The sequence below is a fragment of the Bicyclus anynana genome, chromosome 6 (assembly GCF_947172395.1).
Source record: "Bicyclus anynana chromosome 6, ilBicAnyn1.1, whole genome shotgun sequence".
In the NCBI taxonomy this organism is placed as follows: Eukaryota; Metazoa; Arthropoda; class Insecta; order Lepidoptera; family Nymphalidae; genus Bicyclus; species Bicyclus anynana.
In genome coordinates, this window is record NC_069088.1 from 1,601,607 (window position 1) to 1,625,833 (window position 24,227).

General features: G+C 38.8%; 2 protein-coding genes across 2 annotated transcripts; one reads left to right on the forward strand and one right to left on the reverse strand.

The window, feature by feature from the left end:
- Positions 1-135: 135 nt before the first annotated feature.
- LOC112053488 (arylsulfatase I) lies at positions 136-14,943 on the forward strand. Its single transcript, XM_052881949.1, has 12 exons — positions 136-466; positions 4,463-4,622; positions 4,884-5,043; positions 6,374-6,468; positions 6,992-7,059; positions 7,313-7,466; positions 8,048-8,205; positions 8,485-8,633; positions 9,468-9,610; positions 11,626-11,776; positions 12,500-12,616; positions 13,503-14,943. The coding sequence occupies exons 1-12, from the start codon at positions 371-373 to the stop codon at positions 13,669-13,671; spliced, it is 1,620 nt and encodes a 539-aa protein (XP_052737909.1). The 5' UTR covers positions 136-370; the 3' UTR covers positions 13,672-14,943.
- Positions 14,860-24,135, reverse strand: LOC112053487 (uncharacterized). The gene is made up of 9 exons (XM_052881950.1): positions 24,014-24,135; positions 23,670-23,930; positions 22,622-22,880; positions 21,730-21,914; positions 21,487-21,532; positions 20,534-20,609; positions 19,038-19,191; positions 18,021-18,181; positions 14,860-15,653 (listed from the first exon to the last, which is right to left on the reverse strand). The coding sequence occupies exons 1-9, from the start codon at positions 24,026-24,028 to the stop codon at positions 15,239-15,241; spliced, it is 1,572 nt and encodes a 523-aa protein (XP_052737910.1). The 5' UTR covers positions 24,029-24,135; the 3' UTR covers positions 14,860-15,238.
- Positions 24,136-24,227: the final 92 nt, after the last annotated feature.

Here is a 24,227-nt window from a genome sequence, read left to right on the forward strand (position 1 = left end):
TTTCCTCATAGTGGGTCATTCAAATTGGCCGATTGTGACGGATGAATGAAAGCAGTAATGACAAGGCAGGCCCTTAACAAGAACATAACGGCTGGCGCTCGCGTCTGACATTGACACACATAGTAAATAGTCTGTAAGAACTGCGCGCGCGCAGCACATGTGCGGAGAGAATAGCTTCCCAACTCAAGATACTAAAGTATCGTTATTTTCAAATCGATATTAAAATTTTAACCGATAATTTTATGTTAAACTTAAGTTAGTTAAATTAAATTGTAACTCCTTTAAATCCTATAGATCCTAAATATTCCTATAGATCGTTATGATTTAATTCGTTTATTAAAAAATTAAGAGATTTTTTTTTTCTTCGATCATGTTGACGAATTTGTTGTGTTTATTTTTCTTGCTAGCGGCATATAAGTGCTCAGAAACACCTCCCAATATTGTTCTGATAGTTGCTGATGATTTGGTGAGTCAATATTATGATTGTTTTTTTTAATTTACGGTACAGTCTAAGAGCTTGAGGTGACCAACACTTGATAAAAGCTTCTGTACTTATTACAAAAGCTCTCATAGTAGGTACCTACCTATATCGTAAAAATAAAAGAAATCTTGTATTACTGTTCCACACTTGACGATAATCTGGTTAAAGCCGAAAAGGAAAAAGTATCAAAATACTTGAATCTTGCTCACGAGATTACCGCCATGTGGAATGTTGAGTCAACTATTATTGTTCCGATAGTTGTTTCAGTCAATGGTCTTATAGCGAAAAGCTTCGACCAACAGCTTAAGAAGTTTTCACTGAACAGTTGGATCAAGAGTCGGATACAGAAAGCAGTGATTCTTGTGACGGCTCGTATTGTGAGGTTCCTCACTCTGGAGCCCTGAACACCGGTTGCTTGGGCACTCAAATGTCCCGCAACGGGGGGTTGGTGTTTTTTTATAAATTTTTAATTGTGTTTTGTATTAAATTTTGTATTGACATTTGAAAAAAAATACATAAATAAATGATTGAAAGTAATTTTGCTTCGGAAAACAAAAAAAAATATGGGTTACTGCTTTGGAGTCAAAATTATTCTCAATGATTCAAGACGGTAGATACCTATAATGTAGTTTTCCAACGATTCCAAGAAAATATTTAGACGTCCGTTATCTGAATGTTATGCTTATGTATTGATAATAATTATTATACCTACAGACCACTTTTACCAACCTACCTATTAAAGAACTACCGCATATTACTACGATAATAAATATGGTAACCCACTTAGTGTTTATTCTGACAACAATGTAGGTTGGTACTTAAAATATTAAGTAAAAGAAACGAACTGCTTGCTACATTTTCCTGGGTCACTGTTCGAATTACCTATCACTTTTAGATAACACAAAAACACTGTTTAAGAACACTATACCTACCTAAGACTAAGTAGTTACCCAACGATATTTTGTACTATAGACATGATCTTACGTCCCTACAAAATCACCGCAAAATATAATCCTAATTTAGCTATTCCACTGAGCGCACACATGCCTATTTAAGTGTTTATTTACATTATACAGGTGTCCCGTAAATATTACGACATACTTTACAGGGTCATAGCTGACATTAAGGCCTAGTAAAATAAGGCAACATATTTATGATAGCCGAAATTTTACGGTTCTTAAGTTATATCGATTTTTGTACAAAATAAAAAAAAAAACCCTATCTTCTATGCAGTTTAGTCGTATGTGCTGAAAAGTTATCTAAGCGCTGTTTTATACCTACTTGCTAATTATTTATGAATAGTTGTTCTACAAAGTTGGACTAAACTGCATTGAAGGTACGGATTTTGTACGAAATCTAGTAACTTAACAACCTAACAAAATATATTATACAGGGTGATTCGGTCTTCAGTGCGGATATTTTTTTTCGTGGTTCTGTATCATTAATAGAATATAAATCTACAAACAGTTCGATACATTTTATGTAATTTTTTTTTTTAATTTATGTCTCTAAAATAACAAAATAATGTACATATTATTACTAAACAAGATATATTCAGCTTAAAAGTGATCTGGTGACGTTCTTTAGGTATCAAACGAAAATAAAATAAACGCACAATAGGGTGACCCTAAAATTCTGTTCAAAAGTAAATAACTTTAGCTAACGATAATTTTGTTATTTTTGAGTTAAAAAAAAAAGAAAAAATACGTGATCATTAAATTTTGTTTATGTACAAAATATAAAAATATCCGCACTAAAAAAATTTTCTTCCTGTATGTATAGTAAAATTTCGGCTATTGCAAAAAATATTATATAAAATTGCGTTATTTTAGTAGGCCTTGATGTCAGCTATCACCCCCTGTAAAGTATGTTGTAATATTTACGGGACACCCTGTATATTTATGTATGTACAAGTTACGTAGCCCTTGATCTCACCTGATGGTAAGTGAATGGTGCAATTTAAGATGGAAGCAGGCTAACTTGTTAGGAGGAGGATGAAAATCCACAATCTTTCGGTTTCTGGATGGCATCGTATCGGAACGCTAAATCGCTTGGCGGTACGTCTTTGCCTCTTTTTTTGGTAGAAGCCTCCCATTAGCCAGACCTGAATCAATTGAGGAAACCTTAATCGGTCCAACCGGGGATCGAACCCAGGACCTCTGTCTTCTAAATCCACCGCGCATACCACTGCGCCACGGAGGCTGTCAATCTTTATAAGAAGATATGTAGGTAGCTACCTACATAATGTGCTTTATGTGGTCATTTAGTTATTTAAGTAAGGTTATTTAAATGTAGGTAGGTACGTCAATCTAGTTTTCGGCTTAACGGTAACGTAATATATGTATGTGTGTTTACAATACAGAAGAGCTACCGCGTGTAGATTTGACGCGCCTTTGCATGCCTATATGAATACAATGTAGCCAGAAAGACTGATAATACTGGATCAAAATGCGTTTTGCGATTTTACCATATGGTAAACTTTTAGCAGACTCAAAAGTGATTACAAAAATAAGAAAACTAATGTCGAACAAAGGTTATGATTTACAACACTTGTCAGGACAAATTAATTAACAAATCTAACTGTAACCAAAATAAGACCCTAGAATGACCTTGAATGAAGTCACGCACTTGTGAACATTGTGTGTAGGGTTAAAGGTACCTTTGACTCTTAACAAACACTCCCCTTTTCAACTCAAGTCACCCTCCCGCCTATCCCAAGTAACCCATAAAGAATTACACAACAAAAGATGTGGACGGACGGACGGCTCGAACGCCACGAGCACACTGAAACCGTCCGTACCGCAAGTCGTTGCAACGCGGCGATAGCAAAACAGTCCATTTTAAACATTTTTAAGTACGTTAGAACTAAGACTGTCGGTGTCGATCGCTCGCCGGATTCGTTAGTCGACCTACCTACCTTCCCATCGGACTACAAGTTAAAGAAAATAACAGATAACATCTGTGTGCGCAAACAATTGAGCACTGATAATATTTTCCTGTTTCATCTTGAAACTGCCATAATAGGAATCAACTTATCAAGGAAGGTGAGGTTGACCGTAGCCAAAAATAATTCGAGAGGTCAAAATATGGAAGATGGTTTCTCTTGAAAACTCTTTTCTACGAGTATCTATTATTATTATGACAGTATCTACTTACTCTAGATATTATCACAGTTAATGTAGGTCCCATAGATGACTACCTAATAGTTTCCATGCAATATCGTATAAGAACCACCACATAACAGTTAACCATTATGCGTGGGAACGTAGAATCAATTCACAGATCCGAGTGGGTACATAGCGTTAATTTAGAAACAAATTCGTTTCTCACAGACCTCTTTGACCAATCAGTGACGGTCATTTTCTCTTTAACGTCGCTAATAAAGAGAATCGTTAACTAAACGTACATTCGTAAGTTAGGGAGCTTCGTTGTTTGTAGCTAGGTGGTCTGTAGATACTGTACCTACCTACTGTTTTTTATAAACTTATAGTTAAAGGCTTACGCTTGTCTGCAAGCTTGATGGAGAGCGATAATTAGGTCTAAGATTAAGCACGCCTAGAAGATGCCTATTCACTCTTGATTCGAAGGTGCTCAAATTATACGCATCTGGGTACACAGAAGTCGGAAGGGCATTCCACATCTTAGCAGTTCTTATTAGAACCGTTGATGCGAAACGTATCGAACGGGTCGACAACAAAAGGATGCCATTGTTCACGGCGTCTTGCGGTTTTGTGGTTGGATGGAGATGGAAGGAAGGAGGAACTAGACTATGATATATTGGTAACGGATCCGTGGTTCCATTTAACCTACTGGTACCAGGTATACCTGTTTACCCGTGGTGCTACTGGTGGTCCAGTGATAGATAATAACAGTCTAATGTTATGTTTATTTTTAGTATTCTGTTATAGGCGATTTTTAACTCAACATCAAGCGAGCCACTTGTTGACAAACAGGTCAACAATTGTCTGACTATTGCTGCAGGGCTGGAATGATGTCGGGTTCCACGGCTCGAACCAGATCCCGACGCCGAACATCGACGCGCTGGGGTGCGCGGGGCTCCTGCTGCACAACTACTACGTGACCCCCATCTGCACGCCCTCCCGCGCCGCACTAATGACTGGCAAATACCCGATACACACTGGCAAGTTTCATACTTCTACACAGCTCGAACAAATCTTGCGCTGTCATTGGCTTTTAATGAAAATATTCATTAAAAGCCGATGATGACAGGACAGAAGGATAAATCACAGTTTTAAAATAGCTACACGCTCCGTGAATCTGGAAGTGCACCGGTTGGAGTTGGTTTTCGAGGTACTCGTACCATACTGTGCGACTCTGACTTCCACAGTCAATGTCGCGGGCGTCGGATAGTTTAAATAATTAAAGACATATTTGCTTTTAGGTATGCAACACACAGTGCTGTTCGGCGCTGAGCCACGGGGTCTGCCGCTGTCAGAGAAACTCCTGCCACAGTATCTGAAGGATCTCGGTTATAAAACGCATTTAGTCGGAAAATGGCACCTGGGCTCCTACAAAAGAGAATACTTGCCTATGAATCGAGGGTGAGTAAAAATTTATAACGTCCTCCTAAATAATAAAAAACTCAATTGCATGGACGATTCTACAAGGCCCTTACTGGGCCGGATGTAGATTAAATAACATCTGTATCTTGGTTGCAATTCGATGACCTCTTTGGGGAAACCGAGGGTTTTGTCTGTGCAATTATGGACGAAGTTATAAAGACGAGAAACTACCGGAAACACATTATGAAAGATGGCACTCTAGACATCTGTCGAGCGTGTCATCGTCCTGGGGAGTCCCTCAGGCATATTGTGTCCGGGTGTTCTCACCTTGCTAACGGCGAATACTTGCACAGACATAATCAAGTAGCCAAGATAATCCACCAACAGCTTGCTCTTCAATATGGCCTTATCGATTTGGAGATGCCTTACTATAGGTACGACCCAGCGTCAGTTCTTGAAAATAGCAGTGCATTGCTCTACTGGGACCGAACGATTATCACTGACAGGTGTATTGTAGCCAATAGACCTGATGTAGTGCTAGACGATCGGTCAGTACGTCGTGCAATAATTGTTGATATTACTGTTCCACATGACGATAATCTGGTTAAAGCCGAAAAGGAAAAAGTATCAAAATACTTGGACCTTGCTCACGAGATTACCGCCATGTGGAATGTTGAGTCAACTATTATTGTTCCGATAGTTGTTTCAGTCAATGGTCTTATAGCGAAAAGCTTCGACCAACACCTTAAGAAGCTTTCGCTTAACTGTTGGATCAAGAGTCGGATACAAAAGGCAGTAATTCTTGAGACGGCGCGTATTGTGAGGAGGTTCCTCACTCTGGAGCCCTGACCACCGGTTGCTTGGACACTCAAATGTCCCGCAGCGGGAGGGTGAATTTATTTTTATAAATTTTTAATAATGTTTTGTATTTTATACTTATATTGTTAAAAATTTAAAAAAAAAAAGTAATAAATAAATGAGAGGAAATCTGAAAAACTCAAAATACATTCGTTCATGTTGGTAGTTCTTTCCTAGCTTAGCACAGCACATACAGTTGTCTGCGCAACGTGTTTGTGCAGATGTATAAATGAGATGACAAAACATCTGATTTGTCTAGTATCTATGTACCTACAGTGTGGACTGTGAAACTGTGAACAATGTGACACCAACTTTTGCGCTAGAGTTTGCACAACGTAGGTACACGAGTGTGTACTCGTATCTGCTTTGTAGACTAGCAAGTAAAATGATTGTGACATTCTACCTAACGCACTAGGGAAACATAGCATCCGCTGTCGCTTACCTATAGTCACAATTAGAACCGCTGCTATCATCATAATAATATCCTTTAATTTTCCGTTTTCATATTTAGATTCGACAGTCACATTGGGTTCTGGACGGGTAAGATTGACATGTATGACCATACCAGCCAAGAAAAAGGACACTGGGGATTTGACTTCAGACGAGGTAAATTAATCACCAAATTATTCGTCATCATCATCTTGATCATTGTCATCGTTATCAGCCGATGGAGATATGTTCGACATAACTCTTCTAAAAAGTCTTCCAAACACCACGGTTTCGAACCACCTGCATCCGACGGCTCCCTTTAATGCTGTTGATCTTCTTTCTGATTAACATTGGGCTTTCCAATGCGGAATCGACTGTCTAACTTTTTGAGAATCTAAAGGCCACTAGTTTTTCTATAAAACAGAAAATAAGTTGTTTGAAATGTTTGTAAAATACTTATCGTATCATTTAGAGTTTGGGTCACCCTAATTTTTTGGTATTCATTTTACCCATTTAAAATTTCCCACTGAAAACCGGAATTGCATTTTCTTATAACTTTACGTATTTATACTGAGTGTAGGACACATTAATATTAGTATTTGGGATTTCATTTCTTTGTAGTATAATTAATATTAAGATTAAACAGGTTTCTTACTTTCTTTCATTTTGTACTGATACTTACTAAAAATCATTCTTCCAGGATTTTCGGTAGCTTATGATCTGTTCGGTGAATACGCGACTGATATCTACACGAAGGAAGCAATTAAGGTAAAAATAGGATAATTTTGTTTGTTTTGTTAATAATTTTAACGAGAATTCAGAGGCTGCTGATCTTACCTATGTCCAGACGGACGCGTACTCATAATTATAAGGGTTGCTTGTTGACTTCGAGCGCGATGCTTGTGGACGCGATGTATTGATGTCTAGTATTTCGACAACGCGCGTATGAATTCGCGCAATACGATTCGCGAGGAATTCGCCCCTTCTGGACAAGGTCTAAGTTCGTCTTACTCATTTGCAGGTGATAGACGCTCACAACAACACCGAGCCGCTGTTCCTCATGGTGGCACACTCGGCGGTGCACAGCGGCAACCCGAGCGAGTTCATCCGCGCGCCGGAGTACCTGCTCGACAACTTCACTTATATCGACAACTTTCAGAGGAGGAAGTTCGCTGGTAATTCAATTTGAACTTTTTTACATATCGTAACTTTTTTTGGAGAAATACTTTCATTATCTTTGCAGTTCGTACAATCATTAGTTTTGCAGTTCTAAGTAGCTAGGTTATGCTGAATAGAAGCACCTTAGGTTGGTACTTGGTCGCTATTTCCACGTTATCTGTTTCGCGTGTGACTAATTGTGTTTGGGCTTTATTAATTTGTATCGATGAAAAAATATTTATTTATTTATTTTAGCCCGATTATTTATTTATTATTATTATTATTTTTATTCTTTTCTCTTTTTTTATAACCCATCCCACTTCCGGGCACAGGCCTCCCCCAAACTCTTCCACAGTTTTGGATTCGTCTTCTGGTGCCATGTAAGGCTTAAACTCTACTAGGTCCTCTCTCCATCTACATAATGGTCTCACTCTACTTCTCTTTTTATATGGACTACAGAAATTAATGCATGGTGGGCACCTTCTGTAGCCCTCTTATTGTCCTTCCTTCGCATTATATGCCCTGTCCAATTCCATTTATTTTTCATGGCCATGGTTATCGATGAAAATAGTTATCATAAAAGTTACATATTTTGCAGCGGTGTTAACTAAACTCGACGAGTCAGTGGGCAAAGTGGTGGCAGCATTGGACGCTAGAGGGCTGCTCGCGAACAGTATCGTGATATTCACCACTGACAACGGCGGCGCGGCCGACGGCTTCAACAACAACGCAGCATCCAACTTCCCCTTGAGAGGAGTGAGTAGTTAATCACTAGCTAGGCATCTACTACCTACTGAGAATTTCTCAAATGCTTTCTTCGTAGAAGGGGAGTGTTAACTAGTTTTAAAAGACTTAACCCTACATCCATCGGTCACAAGTCCGGGACTTCGCTCAAGGTTATTCTCTGCCACTCGGGGGATTATTGGTAACATTCTTGGTGGGAATTGTTAGACCCGATCCTTTTAAATCCGCTTTTGATGTCAACCCCTCTCGAATAATATGTTTACGTATGTGCCTTAATTGTTCTAAAACAAGGTCAAAAACACCCTCTGGGAAGGAGGTGTGAGAGGCGCAGCTCTCATATGGAGTCCGCTGCTAGAGAAGCGCTCACGCTTAGCCACGCAGCGCTTCCACCTCGTGGACTGGCTGCCCACGCTGCTCCGCGCTGCCGGGGCGGACCTTAGGTAAGAAGATCGTAAACCTATAGATACCTACTAATAATATAAAGCTGATAAGCTTGTTAGTTTGTTTGGTTGGTTCGTTTATTGGTTAGTTGAAGGCGCATACTGGTTCAAATAAGAGGAGCATAAGTGTAAATTTGGTAAAAACGAGAAACCTACGTGTACACCGATCTTTAAGGCCGATGGTGTACGCTAACTTTTGCGTTCATTTGCAGATAGTTGACATAGCAAACACAACACACAGCGTTTTCGCCGACGAAGACGCGGTTAGTGATTTTAAAAGTATACGTGAGCTACATGCTCGGTCACGAGGGCGTTAGGACTAATAATAAAAGCCAAAAATCCCTTCCCGAATAGCCCTCTAAACCAAGGTCCGAATCTCAAAGAGACGCCCTTAGGGCTTAGAGAGTTGTTCCACCCATCTTTTCTGATTCTGCCTTCGACCCCCTCAATCGATACTTCTGCGCTTGCCTAGCCTATAACTCTCAGTGACCCAGCTGAAGTCCATACATAGGAAGCCTACAGTACCTACTTACACAATAAAAAGAAACGTGTGACGCTCGACAGAAGTGAACTTAAACCTGAAGTAAACGTTTGGAGAAAGGGAATCCAGACAGATTTGCGCCGTAACGCGTTACGTTACCAAGCCGTGTACCTTTCCATACGAAGTTATCACTCAAAAATGCAGACGTTTTGTTTGCAACAGAATAAAAATACCTAATACTTGTAGGTAGGTAATACTCGTACCAATCAACCAAACTTTATTATTTCTGTGTTTTTTGGTAACAAACTACCTAACATAACTAATGAACTGACCTATGGTTACTTTTCTTTCAGCACCTTACCCGCCATAGACGGCATAGACCAGTGGGACAACCTATCCAAAGACCTCGAGTCTTCTAGAACTAGTATAGTCCACAACATCGACGATATCTACGGCAGCGCTTCGATTACCGTTGGAAAATGGAAATTGCATAAAGGTAACAATAATAAAAGTAACGGTGGACATTTTCTTAGGAAAAAGAAAAATTCAATATTTCATAGCCCGACCAGTGAACCCGACCCAGATTTGAAGCCACCTAAGTTAACCACATACCCATGTACCATGTGGAACGGCGACCCCGCACCGCAAAGTGCAGTGTTGGTCGACCCCCCACTAGATGGACCGACGATGTCAAGCAGATGTCTTGACATCATTTTGTTTGGAAGTCCGTGCAAGGGGCCTATGTGCAGCAGTCTCAGACCAATTATAGAAGGACCTGTATCGCACTCATAGTCACGAACAAAATTGTCTGCCATTTTCTGAAGAAAACGAGCCGATATTAGGTATATATATTATACTAAATTAGAAGTTTTTGCCCGTTTTTTACACCAATCAATTACACAGAAAGGTATTTTTACGGAGCTCTTTAACCGACTAACACGATTACAACTATTTAACATCGATTATATAGAGACAGTTTTTATATTCGCATTAGATCGTTGATCATATACTTTGACAGAAAAGTAACGTCTAGCGAGGCAGGTCCTATACAATAATTGGTCTGAGGCAGCAGTGGACGTCCATCGGCTGTTTATGTACCTAATATTTTTAGAAAGATTTCGTGACTTTTGTGAATGTTTATAATTATACTTAAATGCTCTGTTGTATGTACGAGTAGGTACGAGTATGTATTCACATATAAATCATTTTTGTCGTTTCTTCATTTAAATTTTTGTGTAGACTGTTGGTAGACCATACAAAATTGTTTATCTGAAGGATAAATGAATAGTAACAAATGATTTGCATGAGTTTTCGCAAAAACTGTCTTTGTTGTGATATTGTTAGAATCGAATAGTCAGACGTACGGTTATTAATAACATGATTTAGTAATACAACAAAGAAGATAATATTATTCACGGTGCACTGATAATGTTAGTGAATTTAGATTTCATGTTAAAATTCTTTTTTGTTTTTTTACAGAATACTATCACACAGAGACTGAGACGAAATTATGCTAAATTATTTTAATTTGCTAACAAAGTCCAATACCAAAATTCATATACTTCAAGTAGATGTCCAGTCTACCTAGGCTTACGTTACAAGCTGTTCTGTAACGTCAGGCTATGTAATACTTTTATGGTGATAACTTGGTGATAACTGATAAGTAAAGTCAAAAAGCTTAAAGCAAGTAGTACAAAAGCAAAGGTTGTCCTTTAAAAAGCGCATTTTTTTTAATTTTCTCACTTAAAAAAATTCAACTTTGGGGGTCCCAAAGTGCTGGAATGGCGACCCCGCACTAGTAAGCGCAGTGTTGGCCGACCCCCCACCAGGTGGACTGACGACATCAAGCGAGTCGCAGGGATTCGCTGGATGCAGGTGGCTCAGTATCGTGATGTTTGGAAGTCCCTACAAAAGGCCTATGTTTTGCAGTGGACGTCCATCGGCTGATATGATGATGATAATGATGAATATAAGAAATCATGTCTCCGGTCTGCTGAGATTTATTCTTGGGGAAACCATTGAGTAGGCACATTGAATATGGTGGCACTGGCAACCTTGCGAGTTACAATATTGTTAATCTTTAACGGTGTTTTACGGGAAGGCAGTATTTCCAAAACTCTTGAATCACATTATACTAATATTGTAATGGGGATAGATTTGTATATATATAGTCCAGTAGATATGACTTCTGCCTTCGATTCGGAGGGCGTAAGTTCGAATCCGGTCCGGGGCACGCACCTCAACTTTTCAGTTACGTGCATTTTAAGAAATGCAACATTACGTGTCTAGATCATCATGAGGAAACCTACATACCTGACAATATTCTTAATTCTCTACGTGTGTGAAGTCTACTAATCCGCATTAAGTCAGCGTCGTGGACTAGCCTAATCCCTCTCATTCTGAGATGAGACTCTCAGAATAATCGATCTTTACCCATATTCATCCCTCTCATCTCAGAATGAGAGGGATGAATATGGGTATAGATCGATTATTTTGAAAATGTTGTGCTAGGTACGAACTACGACGGAGCATGGGACTACTGGTACGGGCCGGGCGGGCGGGAGGGCGCCTATGACGTCAGCTCGGTGATGACGTCACCCGCCGGCTGCGCGCTCGGGAGGCTGGGGATGATGCCTGATCAGGAGAAGATATTGACTCTCAGGTGAACAATTTGTGTAGTAGACATATGCATATATGGGGGGGAGGGGCGTGCCTACCCTAGGATTCTAGGCTACCGATATGATACTAATACTTGATGTCGGGGGGCAGGCTCATCCTAGAAAATATATACTAATATTATAAAGCTGATGAATTTGGCTGGTGGGAGGCTTCGGCCGTGGCTTGTTACTACTCTACCGACAAAGACGTACCGCTAACCAATTTACCGTTCCGGTACGATGTCGTGTAGAAACCAAAAGGTGTGTGGATTTTCATCCTACTCCTTACAAGTTAGCCCGCTTCTATCTTAGATTGCATCATCACTTACCATTAGGTGAAATTGTAGTCAAGGGCTAACTTGTATAGAATTAAAAAAAAGGTGAAGAGATTGTTTGATTGAACGTACTAATCTCAAGAACTGCTGACACAGAAAACATATGTACGAGTACTATTGGTTCAATTTGAAAAATTCTTTCAGTGTTAGATAGCCCATTTATCGAGGAAGGCTATAGGCTATATATTATTCACGCGGGTGAAACCGCGTGGCGTCAGCTAATAGTCCTATATACTTACGCCAATGGTACTCGTAGTAGAGATTTTTGCTCGGCAAGTTCTTAGGAACATTGGTTATTTATTGAGGTGAGGTATTTAGATTTGTCTTAATTTTAGGAGTGTGGTAAAGTTCAAGCTGTTTATTATGATTTGTAATTGATGATTTTTGTCATAGAGATGCGGCAACAATAAAATGCGATAGAAAAAATCAAATAATCTGCAATCCGCTGAAAGCGCCGTGTCTGTTCGACATTGAAACCGATCCGTGCGAAACTAAAAACCTTGCCGACGAGTAAGTTATTCCGAAGTTTATAGTTTTTATTTATATTACTAGTTTTTATGAAAACGTCTGGGGCATTTACCTTCCTACTTATTAAGTAGTAAGTAGGTACTTGTACTTAATTGGACCAGACCAGTAGCAGATGGACTGACGACATCAAGCGAGTCGCAGGGATTCGCTGGATGCAGGCGGCTCAGTATCGTGATGTTTGGAAGTCCCTACAAAAGGCCTATGTCCTGCAGTGGACGTCCATCGGCTGATATGATGATGATGTTGATTAAGTACTTAGAGCCTCAATAGCTCAACGGTGAAAACGGTCGGACTCGCCACCGAAGGGTGGTTCGATCCTCGCCCTGTTGGTCTATTGTCAAAATCAAAATCAAAAATCATTTATTTCATGGTCGATCACAGTCTTGGGGATTTTGTTATAGAAGAGTACACCCAAACCTACAAAAGATTTTTTTACTCTTTGGAGACGATATGCAGAAATAACTAACTTATGCCCGTGTATAGTAAGACGGTTTAAATCTCCTTTTGGTTTGTACAACTTAATATTTTGTCTTACATAGACTATACTGTTATATATATTGACAGGCTACTGTTAGTAGAAGGGACTCGCGTGATTTTATTGATATATTGCTCGAATTGCTCTTTTTTGAAGTACAAATATAGATTGTATATCGGCAGCCTTGCCCCACAATAAAATACCGTAAGACATTACGGTGTTTTATTGTGGGGCAAGTACGCAAAATAAACAAGCCTAGCTGTATCAACATCAGACCCACTCCTAATATATTATTTCCCGACTAGTTTAGTTATGAGGATATTGGTTACATTTAGAAGATATAGCAAATATTTTTTTCAGAAAAAAAACTTACCAAACATACTTATATTTCAGAGAGCCTGCGGTACTAGCGCAGCTGCTGTCCGAGCTGGCGGCAGTGAATGCTACAGCGGTGCCGCCCAACAACAAGCCGCTGGACCCGATCGGCAACCCGAGGTACTGGGGATATGTGTTCACGAACTTCGGCGATTACAAGAATCCTTTACTGAATACCGAATATTGAATTTACCAGTGGCGTAGCGTGGGTTTTTGCCGCCCGGAACAGACTGTAACAGCTCCCCCAACCCCCCTAACCTTGTTTTAGTATTTAAATAGCTTTTTTACGTTTAAGTTAAAATATTTTATTCATCGGACCTAATTTACAACGTAGGTACAATGTACAAAGTACTACCTACTGCATAATATTACCAATGAAAGGAAATGGCCAACCAAGCTAGCTAGCTAGCCCAACAAACTACCTACTACGACTACAGGTATTTAAGACATATGTTTTTGAGCCACCCGCTCCCCCTACCTCCCGCCCTAGCTACACCACTGGGCCGTTCAGTTTCAAAATCGTGTAGTATAGCCTGCTTTCGAGGTTACTAAAGTTATTTGTAATTAACAAAGAAAATAAAAAGATAATGAAAGCTTTATTGTGTACACGAATTTATACTTAAGTACCTATGGAAAATGCCCAGTTTAGGTATGTAGACTATACTAAAGCCATACACGAGAAATACTGTTTACCAACAAACAAATTAAAAATGAAGGTAGAAAACGCATGTCATTTCATAACTTATTTATTTTAAATTGTGTATGGTTTGTTTATAAAATGTTATATAAAACTAGCAGACGCCCGCGACTGCGTCCGCGTGGAACTCGATGTAAACTTTCAACTACCCCTACCCAACTCTACCCCTACCCTACCCCTACCCTACCCCTTCCCTACTACCTCCCTACCCTACCCTACCCCTACCCTACCCTACCCCTACCCTATCCCTACCCTACCACTACCCTACCTCTACCCTACCCCTACCCTACCCCTAACCTCTTCCTCTTCCTTTTCCTTTTCCCCTACCTTTTCCTGATTTTTTTTGCTATAAACCTCACGGAGCCCGAGACCTTTGCAACGAATGCAAAACCGTGGAAAACGGTTCGTGCGTTCTGGAGTTATAGCGTCAGGAAGGAAAACCCGACTTATTATTATATAGTAGAATATATTACCCTTATCTAATTGTTCTATGCTTAATAGTCAAATTTATTTTCTTTAATTTAAGAGCAAGTATATTTTATGTGAATGACTAGTGATTTATAGTATAAGTTATTATCGGATGTTACAAGACTTTTACAACTGTAAAAGATTCACACAAATCTGTTCTGTGATCTTTGAACAAATGCAATGGTTGTGTTAGATAAATAAAACGTGAAAAAAATGTAATCAACTTTATTAACCATATGACTTACAATCTTTATGTAATTATGTTGTACAAATATAAATTATTTTTAAAATGTACTTCTTTTTTTATTATTTATTGAAAAAAAAAATGGTTTTGTGGGCCAAAATCGTTTAGGTAGGTATATAACGTATTATTACCTCTTTCTTTCTTTTATTATTTCCTAACTTAAATATTTTTTACTGACTTAAATTAATTATATACCAACAGAAATATAAATTACTTTCATATTATTGTTTTTCAAAAATAATTCGTTGTTAAAACTAAATATCTTCTGATAATTAATGTTTCTTATATTAATGAAATAAAAACAATTACATGTAGGTACTTATTTTAAACAACAAATTATTTACACTACATCCCAGCCTTCGGTTTACGTTGAAGTTGTAACTTACGTCTTTTATTCCCAGTATCAGTAACCGTTCCCTCCATCTTTCTTTTATCCGAGTCGCTAACATTACGAGCTAGGAGTGGATCTACAATTTCCTCTGTAATAAAAATATCTCTGTAAGCTTTCAGAGTCGGGTTCTCGTCGTATGACCTTGTCTCTGGTTTCTTTATAACCCTCCCCAGATTGGAAGCATTGCTGAGGTCTTCTTTGTCGATGGTCGTGAGTGCGTGCTCTATCACAGATTCTTGCGTATTTTGAGATAGGGCTCCTTCTATTTCGTCTATGAGACTGTCGCTTATATTCTGTTCTCTTAGGCTACACAGTTTTGCAAAAACTTTTTTGATGTTTTCCTTAATTACATTTCGTGGATTGTTGGAACTGGAAATGTAATATTGGTATACTTAATCGATAAGATAAATACAATAAGTACGGTACTTAAGTCTATTGACATATAATTCATCGAAATCGGCTTATCAATATTTATAGGTAAGTTTTTTAAAGTAAAGCAAAGTCTTCAGAATTACTGTGAACCTAAAACTTGTTCCACTAATAATGTTGCCTAATTTAAATACGAGAGGTAGAGTTTGATCGGCAAGTAATATCATCAATATACTACAGTTATCAGCTTGTTATGGGCCCCTTAACCCTACTGCCCTCAGTCACAAGTCCGAGATCCACTCGTGGCTGACTCCCCACCATACGATAGTTAATCCTGTTTACATCTGATAGTATCAGCGCTATACTTGATCAATAGTGTAATTAGAGTTTAAACCGGTAGGGTGAAGTAAGTTAAGTGATCATTCCGGTAATGATTGATAGTGTTACATTGTGTATTTGCCATCCCTGACGTAAAACGTAGTAACTAGTCGAGTACTCCCGAAATCAGAATATTATATATATCGGCGAAGCAGACTAAATACTACTTCTGATAACGGAGAATTTACAAAGTAACACTATCGTTCATTACCGGAACGACCATTAGTAAGTAATACAGTTCTACCCTCTAACTACAATATTGATCAACTATAGCGCTGATACTAGCAGATGTAAACTAGGATTAACCAGCGTATAGCAGTAAATGAAATTGCGGGCTGGCAACCGCCAGTGGCAGGGTTAAAGGATCCTTTTACAGTATACTAATCCTCTTCTCCACTCGTATTGCCTTCCAGTTAAGTAACTAACAATTCAATGTTATTATTATAATTATTATAATGACTTCGCTATACGGATAGATCCAGCTACAGCGTTCAACTGAATCAACTTGAAATCCACCGCGAGCTCTCTCAGAGGTCGTCAACTGACAGATGTCCACAGACAAACAACTGACAGATAAACGACACGCACTCCTTGACACTTCCAACAGATAATAAATAAAAATAAAAAAATAAAAATAAAAAAGCCTTTATTCTCAAATCTCTTCACGTTTATTTTTGTTAGTATTGTTAGTTTGAAAAAATATATATATATATACTTAATTAATGTTAGTTGGTGAGTATGTTGACAATATCTATGAGATTAGAGCCCCTTCTCGGGTAAAGGCCTCCTCCATTCTTTTCCATGATTCCCTTTCCTTTGCTGTTCTCATCCACTCCTTCCCGGCAGTTTTAATGATGTCGTCAGTCCACCGTTTGTTTGGTCTGCCAACATTCCTTTTACCTTGTGGTCCTGTCCACCTTGTACATTGTAAGGTCCACCTGTCATCGGCGTAACGTGATATGTGACCGGCCCACTGCCACTTTAGTGTCAATGCATGTTTTAGGGCGTCTGTAACTTTTGTTTTTTGTCTAATCCTTGCACTTCTTATTTTATGGATTTTTCTTATGTTTAAAATACTTCTTTCCATTGCCCTTTGTGTGGTTCTTATTTTATTCTTGGCTTTATGTGTAAAAACCCAGGTTTGGCAACCATAAAGTAAGCTAGGTAGAAGACAAGTATCAACAACAATTTTCTTTAAATTTAAAGGATAATCACCTTTTAAGATTTCTTTTTGAGCCCAGATATTGACTATATAAACGATTACATTGACTATATAAACGATTACATCTACTTGGGAAAACAGGTATCCTTCCAACAGATATCGCCAACTAATTAGTTACTCTAATTAATGTACGATGGCGCTACTATCTAATCCTCCGACATATAAATATAAAATATGTATAATAAAAATATATTCCATCATTATCAGGAAGAAATAAAATGCAGAATTGGACAAGGAAAGGCTGCATTTTATAAAATGTCCAAAGCCTTATGTGACCCCAAGATTCCATTCCCTACAAGATATCGCGTTCATAAATGTTATGTTTGGTCCACTCTTTTGTATGGGTGCGAGACATGGGTCCTGAAAATAGAGTGTTGTCGGCGGTTGCAAACTTTTGAAATGTGGGGGCTAACGAAAATGTTAAAAATTTCCTGGAAAGACTTCGTCTCGAATGATCAAGTTTTAAAAAGAGCCAATTGTAACCGAAGCCTCATGACAACCATTAAGAGGAGGAAAATCGCATTTTTCGGGCATCTGCAACGGGGATCCCTCTATGAGTTTCCTAGGTTGATCCTAGAAGGTAAGATACCCGGAAAACGTGCTCCAGGAAGACAGCGGAGAAAGTGGATAGATGATGTCAAAGAGTGGACCAAGTTAACATATACACAGCTTAAAAATACTGCAAAAGACCGGAAGAGTTTTCTACACATGACTGCCAAACTTCAGCTGAAAGAAGGCATCTAATGATGATGATCATTATGTCTTACTGAATATCCGGAGTCAGCTGGACGACGCCTTGCTTGTGCAGCGAGCTCATCATCCTTGTGGTGTTGCGCGCCGACTCGCGGAACCTGTCGGCGAGCGCGCGCGCGTCCACGAACTCGCGCTGCGAGCACAGCTTCAGCGCGCGCCGGAACAGGCACAGGCTCTGCCGTGACAACCACGTATACAATACAACTGCCCCCCCCCCCCCCCCCCAATTAATAAATTAAGTCAAAATATTTTATTCAACAGACCTAATTTTCAATAAAGATGAACTACTAGAGATAACGATTCTACTACATACTTCAACTCTACTACATACTTTGAAAATGCATTTATACTATTAAATGTATAACAATATCAATGATAAAACATGAGGCACAAGGTTTTTTTTTATTTTTAGAAAACAAAACCCCTCCAGCCCCCCCCCCCCTCCAAATGACTACGCCGCTGCTTCAGTCTAGTCAGATTCTAACACTTAGGGATTAAAAACCGGCCAAGAATGTGTCGGGCCACGCGCAGATTTGGGTTCCATAGATTCAAGTAGCACTTATAACCCTTATTTAATGCACAACAAAAACGATAAAGATACCACTATAAAGACATACACTCGTACATACCCATACCAAATTTTTGCTTTCTAGTTCAAACAGACTCTGAGATATGTTACTGACAACTTTATATATTTGAGTTTTATAAGTTGGTCGACTATAACTCTTTAGACGACAATAATTGCAAATTATATATCCCACTTCTGTGATTTTATTCTCGTATGCATAAATAACCGTATCCGGAAGTGACAGTATCATTAAAACATTACAAAAACAAATCATTTCCACTTTGCATGTAGGGGAGGGTATCCTAAAAAGACATATTTTCAAAATTTTATTTTACGAATTTGTTTACTTTTTTAATGTACATACTCATGCTACATTACAGCTTCTGCGCTAAACCACGGACAGACGGACATGGCGAAATTATATGGTTTCATTTGGACTACGGAACCCTAAAAAAGGACTCACGATTCTCCTCTTAGGCGGCAAAAGCACAAGCCTGAGGTCGGTGGGCAGTCGCGTAGCGTCCTCGTCGCGACAGACGACACAGCAGTGGCGCGACAGACTTGTCGCATCTTCGAAAATGCCGAAGCACGCCGCGTGCTGCAGCGTGTTGCAGTAACTTTCAATTAAAAAAAATGAAGGTTTAAGTTTAACTGCTTTACTCGAAATATAAGTCAAACAGTGAGTTTTGATTTATTTCTTTCTTTTGATAGTAATGGTAGTTAGTACATAGTTTCTTAATACATATTTGTTCATAAGGGACGGGATGTAAATTCTCACTCATTCTTTTCGTATTTAACCCGACGTGAATGAGGTGAAAAATAGTTACACAAACTGTGAGGTGGGTATGGCATCCCGGCATACCCAAATTTAGGTAATATGTAAATTTTTATAACTGGAAAGACCTTTGAATAATAATTAATATTTAATATGAATATGAAATTACACTTAGGTGGTATTATGATAAAATAACCCAGTTCTAGTTTAAAAAAAAGTATTAATATTTCTATAAAAACGAAAGTAGTTTAATGCACAAATCACCAATATTTTGAAATGTTGACTTAATATCCAAATATTTGGAATAATAAAATAATATTTTTGTCTTGTATAATTTAGCTTCGACATAAAAAAACATTCTAATTCTTTTATAGAAAACGTTTTTAGAATCTGTTTTGTTAAATATAAATTTGGGTTTTACGTATAGTTTACTTCTCTGCCGACGTAACTATCCCAATGCATACATTATTATCACTCAAAATCGCTATCTGCACTACCGCCAGCTACTGACCCAGCCAAGTTCCAGTAATCACACAGTTCTGAAATATTTTGTGTTTTACAAATCGCCGGATATAAGATACCCGACCCAACTCACGACGGGTTAAGAAAGGATTGGCTTTCATGACAAAAAATTTATACACGAAATAGCGGACGCTTGCGACGTCGTCCGGATAAAATTTAGATTTTCACAGAAGCCTTTATATTGCTAAATAACCTTTTCTATCTATTAGTGAAAGTACCATAAAAATCGATTTAGCCGTTCCAAAGATTAGCCTGGATAAACAGACAGGCAGACAGCCAAAAATTTTAAATAACTTAGTTATCCTGTAAATAACTTAGTTATTTCGAAATCACAGACATGCATTTTAATTGTATCTTTATGTATATAAGTATTGTTTTTTTTATACCTTCGACGGTACGTACTCGTAGTACGGAGAAGGTATATGAGTTTGGAATAAGTACAAACCAATGTCGACATTTATCTCCTAAAGTAATAGTCCGATTTTGATGCGGTTTGATGAAGTTATAGGTTCAGGCATAATTGGTGCATATTATTGGTACAGTGACAACTCACCATGGGACGCTGTAGTAAATTGTTTGTGGTTCGTGGTTGTGGTTGATTAATGAGGATTCATAAATATTTATTACGTTAGATAGGTAGATAGTGAGTTAAAACAACTTACAAACAAGTGAGAAGTACGTCGTCTTGGTACTGCGTCGGATCATCTTTCTTCGAGCACGGGCACACCACGCGAGGATCTAGTTGCCGACAAACACAGAGGTAAAGTCAAAATTATCCCACAAAAACATTTTCATGTAAAGTAAAGCCAACGCGATAGTCGCAGTCCCAAAAAAATCCCTGGATTCATTTCACCACGGCTAGTAGCCTCGATTGGTAACAGAAGGACTGGCTCATTTTTTGCGCAAAGGGGCAGTCTGTCTGGCAGCCAGGCATTTTACTTATTCTCCATTTGTGTGCATTTTAAGAATTTAAATATCACATGTCTCAAGCGGTGAAGAAAAAACATCGTGAAGAAACAAGCATTCCTGAGAATTTCCTTAATTTTCTGTGTGTGTGAATTCTTCCAATCCGCCTTGGGCCAGCGTGGTGGACAATTGGCCTAACCTCTCTCATACTGAGAGGAGACTCGAGTTCAGCAGTCAGCAGTGAGCATATGGGTGATAATGATGATGATGATGTATACCTACTGCTCTACGTGAATCCTAGTCATAATATGTTCTTTACAAACCCCATATTTTAGTCAGTGTTCGGCTTGACCGTTTTGATTATTGGATTATATTTGTGCTGAACATATAGGGGGATGTATTATGGAATGAATAGCGAATCGAAGAAATAGCCGCGTCATACACAGTCACATTGATTCAGATCTTTATACAGTAATATGTTCATAATCAAATTTTCAGAATATGATGTTACCACTGATTTTCCACTGCATGAACTTGAAGCATGAGTGCCTGTAATACTGGCAACCATGCCCTATGCAACCGGGACACAGAAGTATGCATGCCGGTAGTAGTAGTGCCGTGTACTCTTACAAAAATATTTAGGTGTACCTACTACTACTGAATGCATTCAAAATACATGACACTGAGATGAAATCCCATTGACACTCACCTATTCCTTCTGTTTTATTCGACATCGATGGAATATTTGGTAACGCCTGAAAAGACAAAGTTTCATATAAAATACTGACTAACATAGTCCGCTCCATCGCCCGCTGTATGACTCTAAGCAGTTCTGGATTAGCCTATAAGCTATTTAAGCAATTGCCTAAGCCTTAATTTAGCGTTAGCGTTTGTAGAAAGAGAATCAAGGTGCAACATGGCTACAAGCTCTGCTCTATAACTGTTGACTCACCTCACGGTTCGGTGGCGCAGTTTGTGCGGAGGACTCGTATTCTTTGACGTAAGACGTGAAGCGAAGCGTATGGAAGTCGGTGTCCACGCGACCCAGGACTAAGCCCTTCTTAGTCTGGTCGTGCTCGGAGTGGTCTACGCCCTCATCAGACTTGAACCCGGGCGCGACGTAGTCCTCCGGAGTGTCTGGTGAGTGCCAAATTGACCTTCAATAGTGACCTCCCAAAGAGGAATGGCCACCGGCCTATACAACGTCGGCTCAGGGAACCCAGGTATAGCCCCATATAAAAGTATATGGAGATGATAGTATGATGTATAAATAAGGATCTAGTTAAATAATTGGCTTAATAAAAAAAAAATTAGGGTTCCGTACGTACGTGTCTGTCTGTGTGTCCGTATGTCACAGTCACTTTTTTTCCGAAACTATACGAGCTTATACTGTTGGAACTTGGTAAGAAAAAGATTTTCAGAAAAAAATAGAAAAATAAAATTATGGGGGTCCCCCATACTTAAAACTGAAACTCAAAATATGATATTGAAGTTTCCAATATAATTTTTTTCTAAACTGGAAAATCAAAAGTTAAAAAACGTGTGTAAAAAAAAATATATCGTAAAACTCAGGCTGCATGGTCAACAAACTTAGCTAGTCCCCGTTGTGGATAAACTAAAAATGATATCAAAATGTCGTAAAACGTTTTAGCAAACTTTTTTGATAAAGTAATGACTATCAAGATTACGGTTACGGCGGCGGTGCAGCAGCGGTGCGGCTGCGGTGCGGCGGCGGTGCGGCTGCGGTGCGGCGGCGGTGCGGCGGCGGTGCGGCAGCGGCACCGCTGAAGAATTTCATTGTTTTTCACAAGGGCCTTATGACGACCTTACCACTTGGTACGTACCTTTATAGTAAAAGAGCTTTAGACTGATGCCGAATACAGTGGGAAGCTTATTCTGACAAGAGCGCATCACAGAGAAGATGGCCTTCATCAAGTCGACTGTCTGGTCTTCGAAGCTATGCTTCTGTGTGGATGCGCCTGCGTTCCTCGAATACTTCACAGATACGCCTTCCTTGTAGTACACGTACTCGAAGACATGACTCTCTATCATGTTCCCCAGCTGACAGTCGGGCTCGTAGAAGCAGAACGCCAGTTTGCGAAGCTGATTAAAAATAAAAGTTAGAGCACACTACACGACTAAAGTCAAAGCTCAACTCTCCCTCTCGACGTCAGTTCGCCTCGGCCGGTTACACTTTTCGTAACGCATTCACCAGCTTACTCCCCAAATCAAGCGTGCTTAAAGCTTGGCAACTTCGTTCGTAACACGTGTAGCGATGAATGAAAACCCCACGACTGATGCACCTCACATCCCCATACAGACGATTTCACACCCACGCAGTGTTTCCCCCCGTCGCCCGCATATCATGGGAGTGTCATCAACGAACTTGCCAGACTATAAACAAGTTGTGCTTCAAAAACCCGCCATGGGCAAGTCGGACACGAATGTTCTACATATTAGTTATCAAACTGTGAAGATATATTTTCAATATTTTTTTGTCTGTCTATCTGTCTTTATTTTATGTTGACCGAGCATCCCGCTGAAACTACTGTATGGATTCAAATGAAACTTGGTCATAATAAGAATAAGACTAGGTAGGTACGATATTTTTTGTCGAGAAAATTAAATCTGAAGGGGGTGAAACAGGGGTGAAAGTTTGTATAAAAATCCTATATTTTTCAAATTACATTTGTAGAAATTGTTACTACCAAAAAAATAACCATGGATGTTTTTAGTAAAGAAAGTAGCCTTTATTACGTTGCTCAATAAGAACGCAAGACCAAAGTATAGATAAATATAAGTACACTATCACACTAAAGTCGACGGCGTCCACTAGTAACTAAAAAGTTAGTTACAACTTACAATATAAAGTAGGGAAAACAGTTAGCTTACATATTGTTTATCCAAAGCGTCGAAAGCGTCCGCCAGCGCCGAACTTAAGAAGTTTCCTATACCGTTACTACAGTCCTTTTTTAAAATATGTAATCTGAAATCTTTAAAAGTTTCCATCGTGTAACTGTTTTCGGGCAACGCGTCCTTCAAATATGAAATAGTACTGATCATTATCCAACTTATTTTTTTTACAAATGTAGCTGAGTTAGTACAGTCTTCTGGAGCGGGGGAAAATGATTCCATCCATTCGTTTGACATGTCCTTTAACAGAAATATTATAATTACAATAATAATCAAGTAAAATATTTTCGTAACACTAAAATAGTTTTTAAAAGTATATTCACATTCAGTGGTTCCATTAGAAAAAAATATACTGAAAAGTGAATACTATTTATTTCACAAGGTAGGTATGTAAAAAAAATCACAAACTTTTAAATTTTATTTTTTTATAGATTGAAGTAGAAAATAATTTTTTTAATAGGTCTATGGATTCAAACCATTTTGAATCATTTTCGCGCCATAACAAAACTCGTAGAAAAAATACGTAGACAGAGAACT

Bases quoted from the DNA above. Each gene is read 5' to 3' on its own strand.
- LOC112053488 (XM_052881949.1), top strand. From the start codon at position 371: ATGTTGACGAATTTGTTGTGTTTATTTTTCTTGCTAGCGGCATATAAG. The intron at 7,467-8,047 runs GTAATTCAATTT...CATATTTTGCAG, and splicing joins TCAGAGGAGGAAGTTCGCTG to CGGTGTTAACTAAACTCGAC. The intron at 9,611-11,625 runs GTAACAATAATA...ATGTTGTGCTAG, and splicing joins AAAATGGAAATTGCATAAAG to GTACGAACTACGACGGAGCA.
- LOC112053487 (XM_052881950.1), bottom strand. The intron at 21,533-21,729 runs GTGAGTCAACAG...TTGTCTTTTCAG, and splicing joins CTGCGCCACCGAACCGTGAG to GCGTTACCAAATATTCCATC. The intron at 15,654-18,020 runs GTAAGACATAAT...TTACATTTCCAG, and splicing joins CAGCTGACTCCGGATATTCA to TTCCAACAATCCACGAAATG.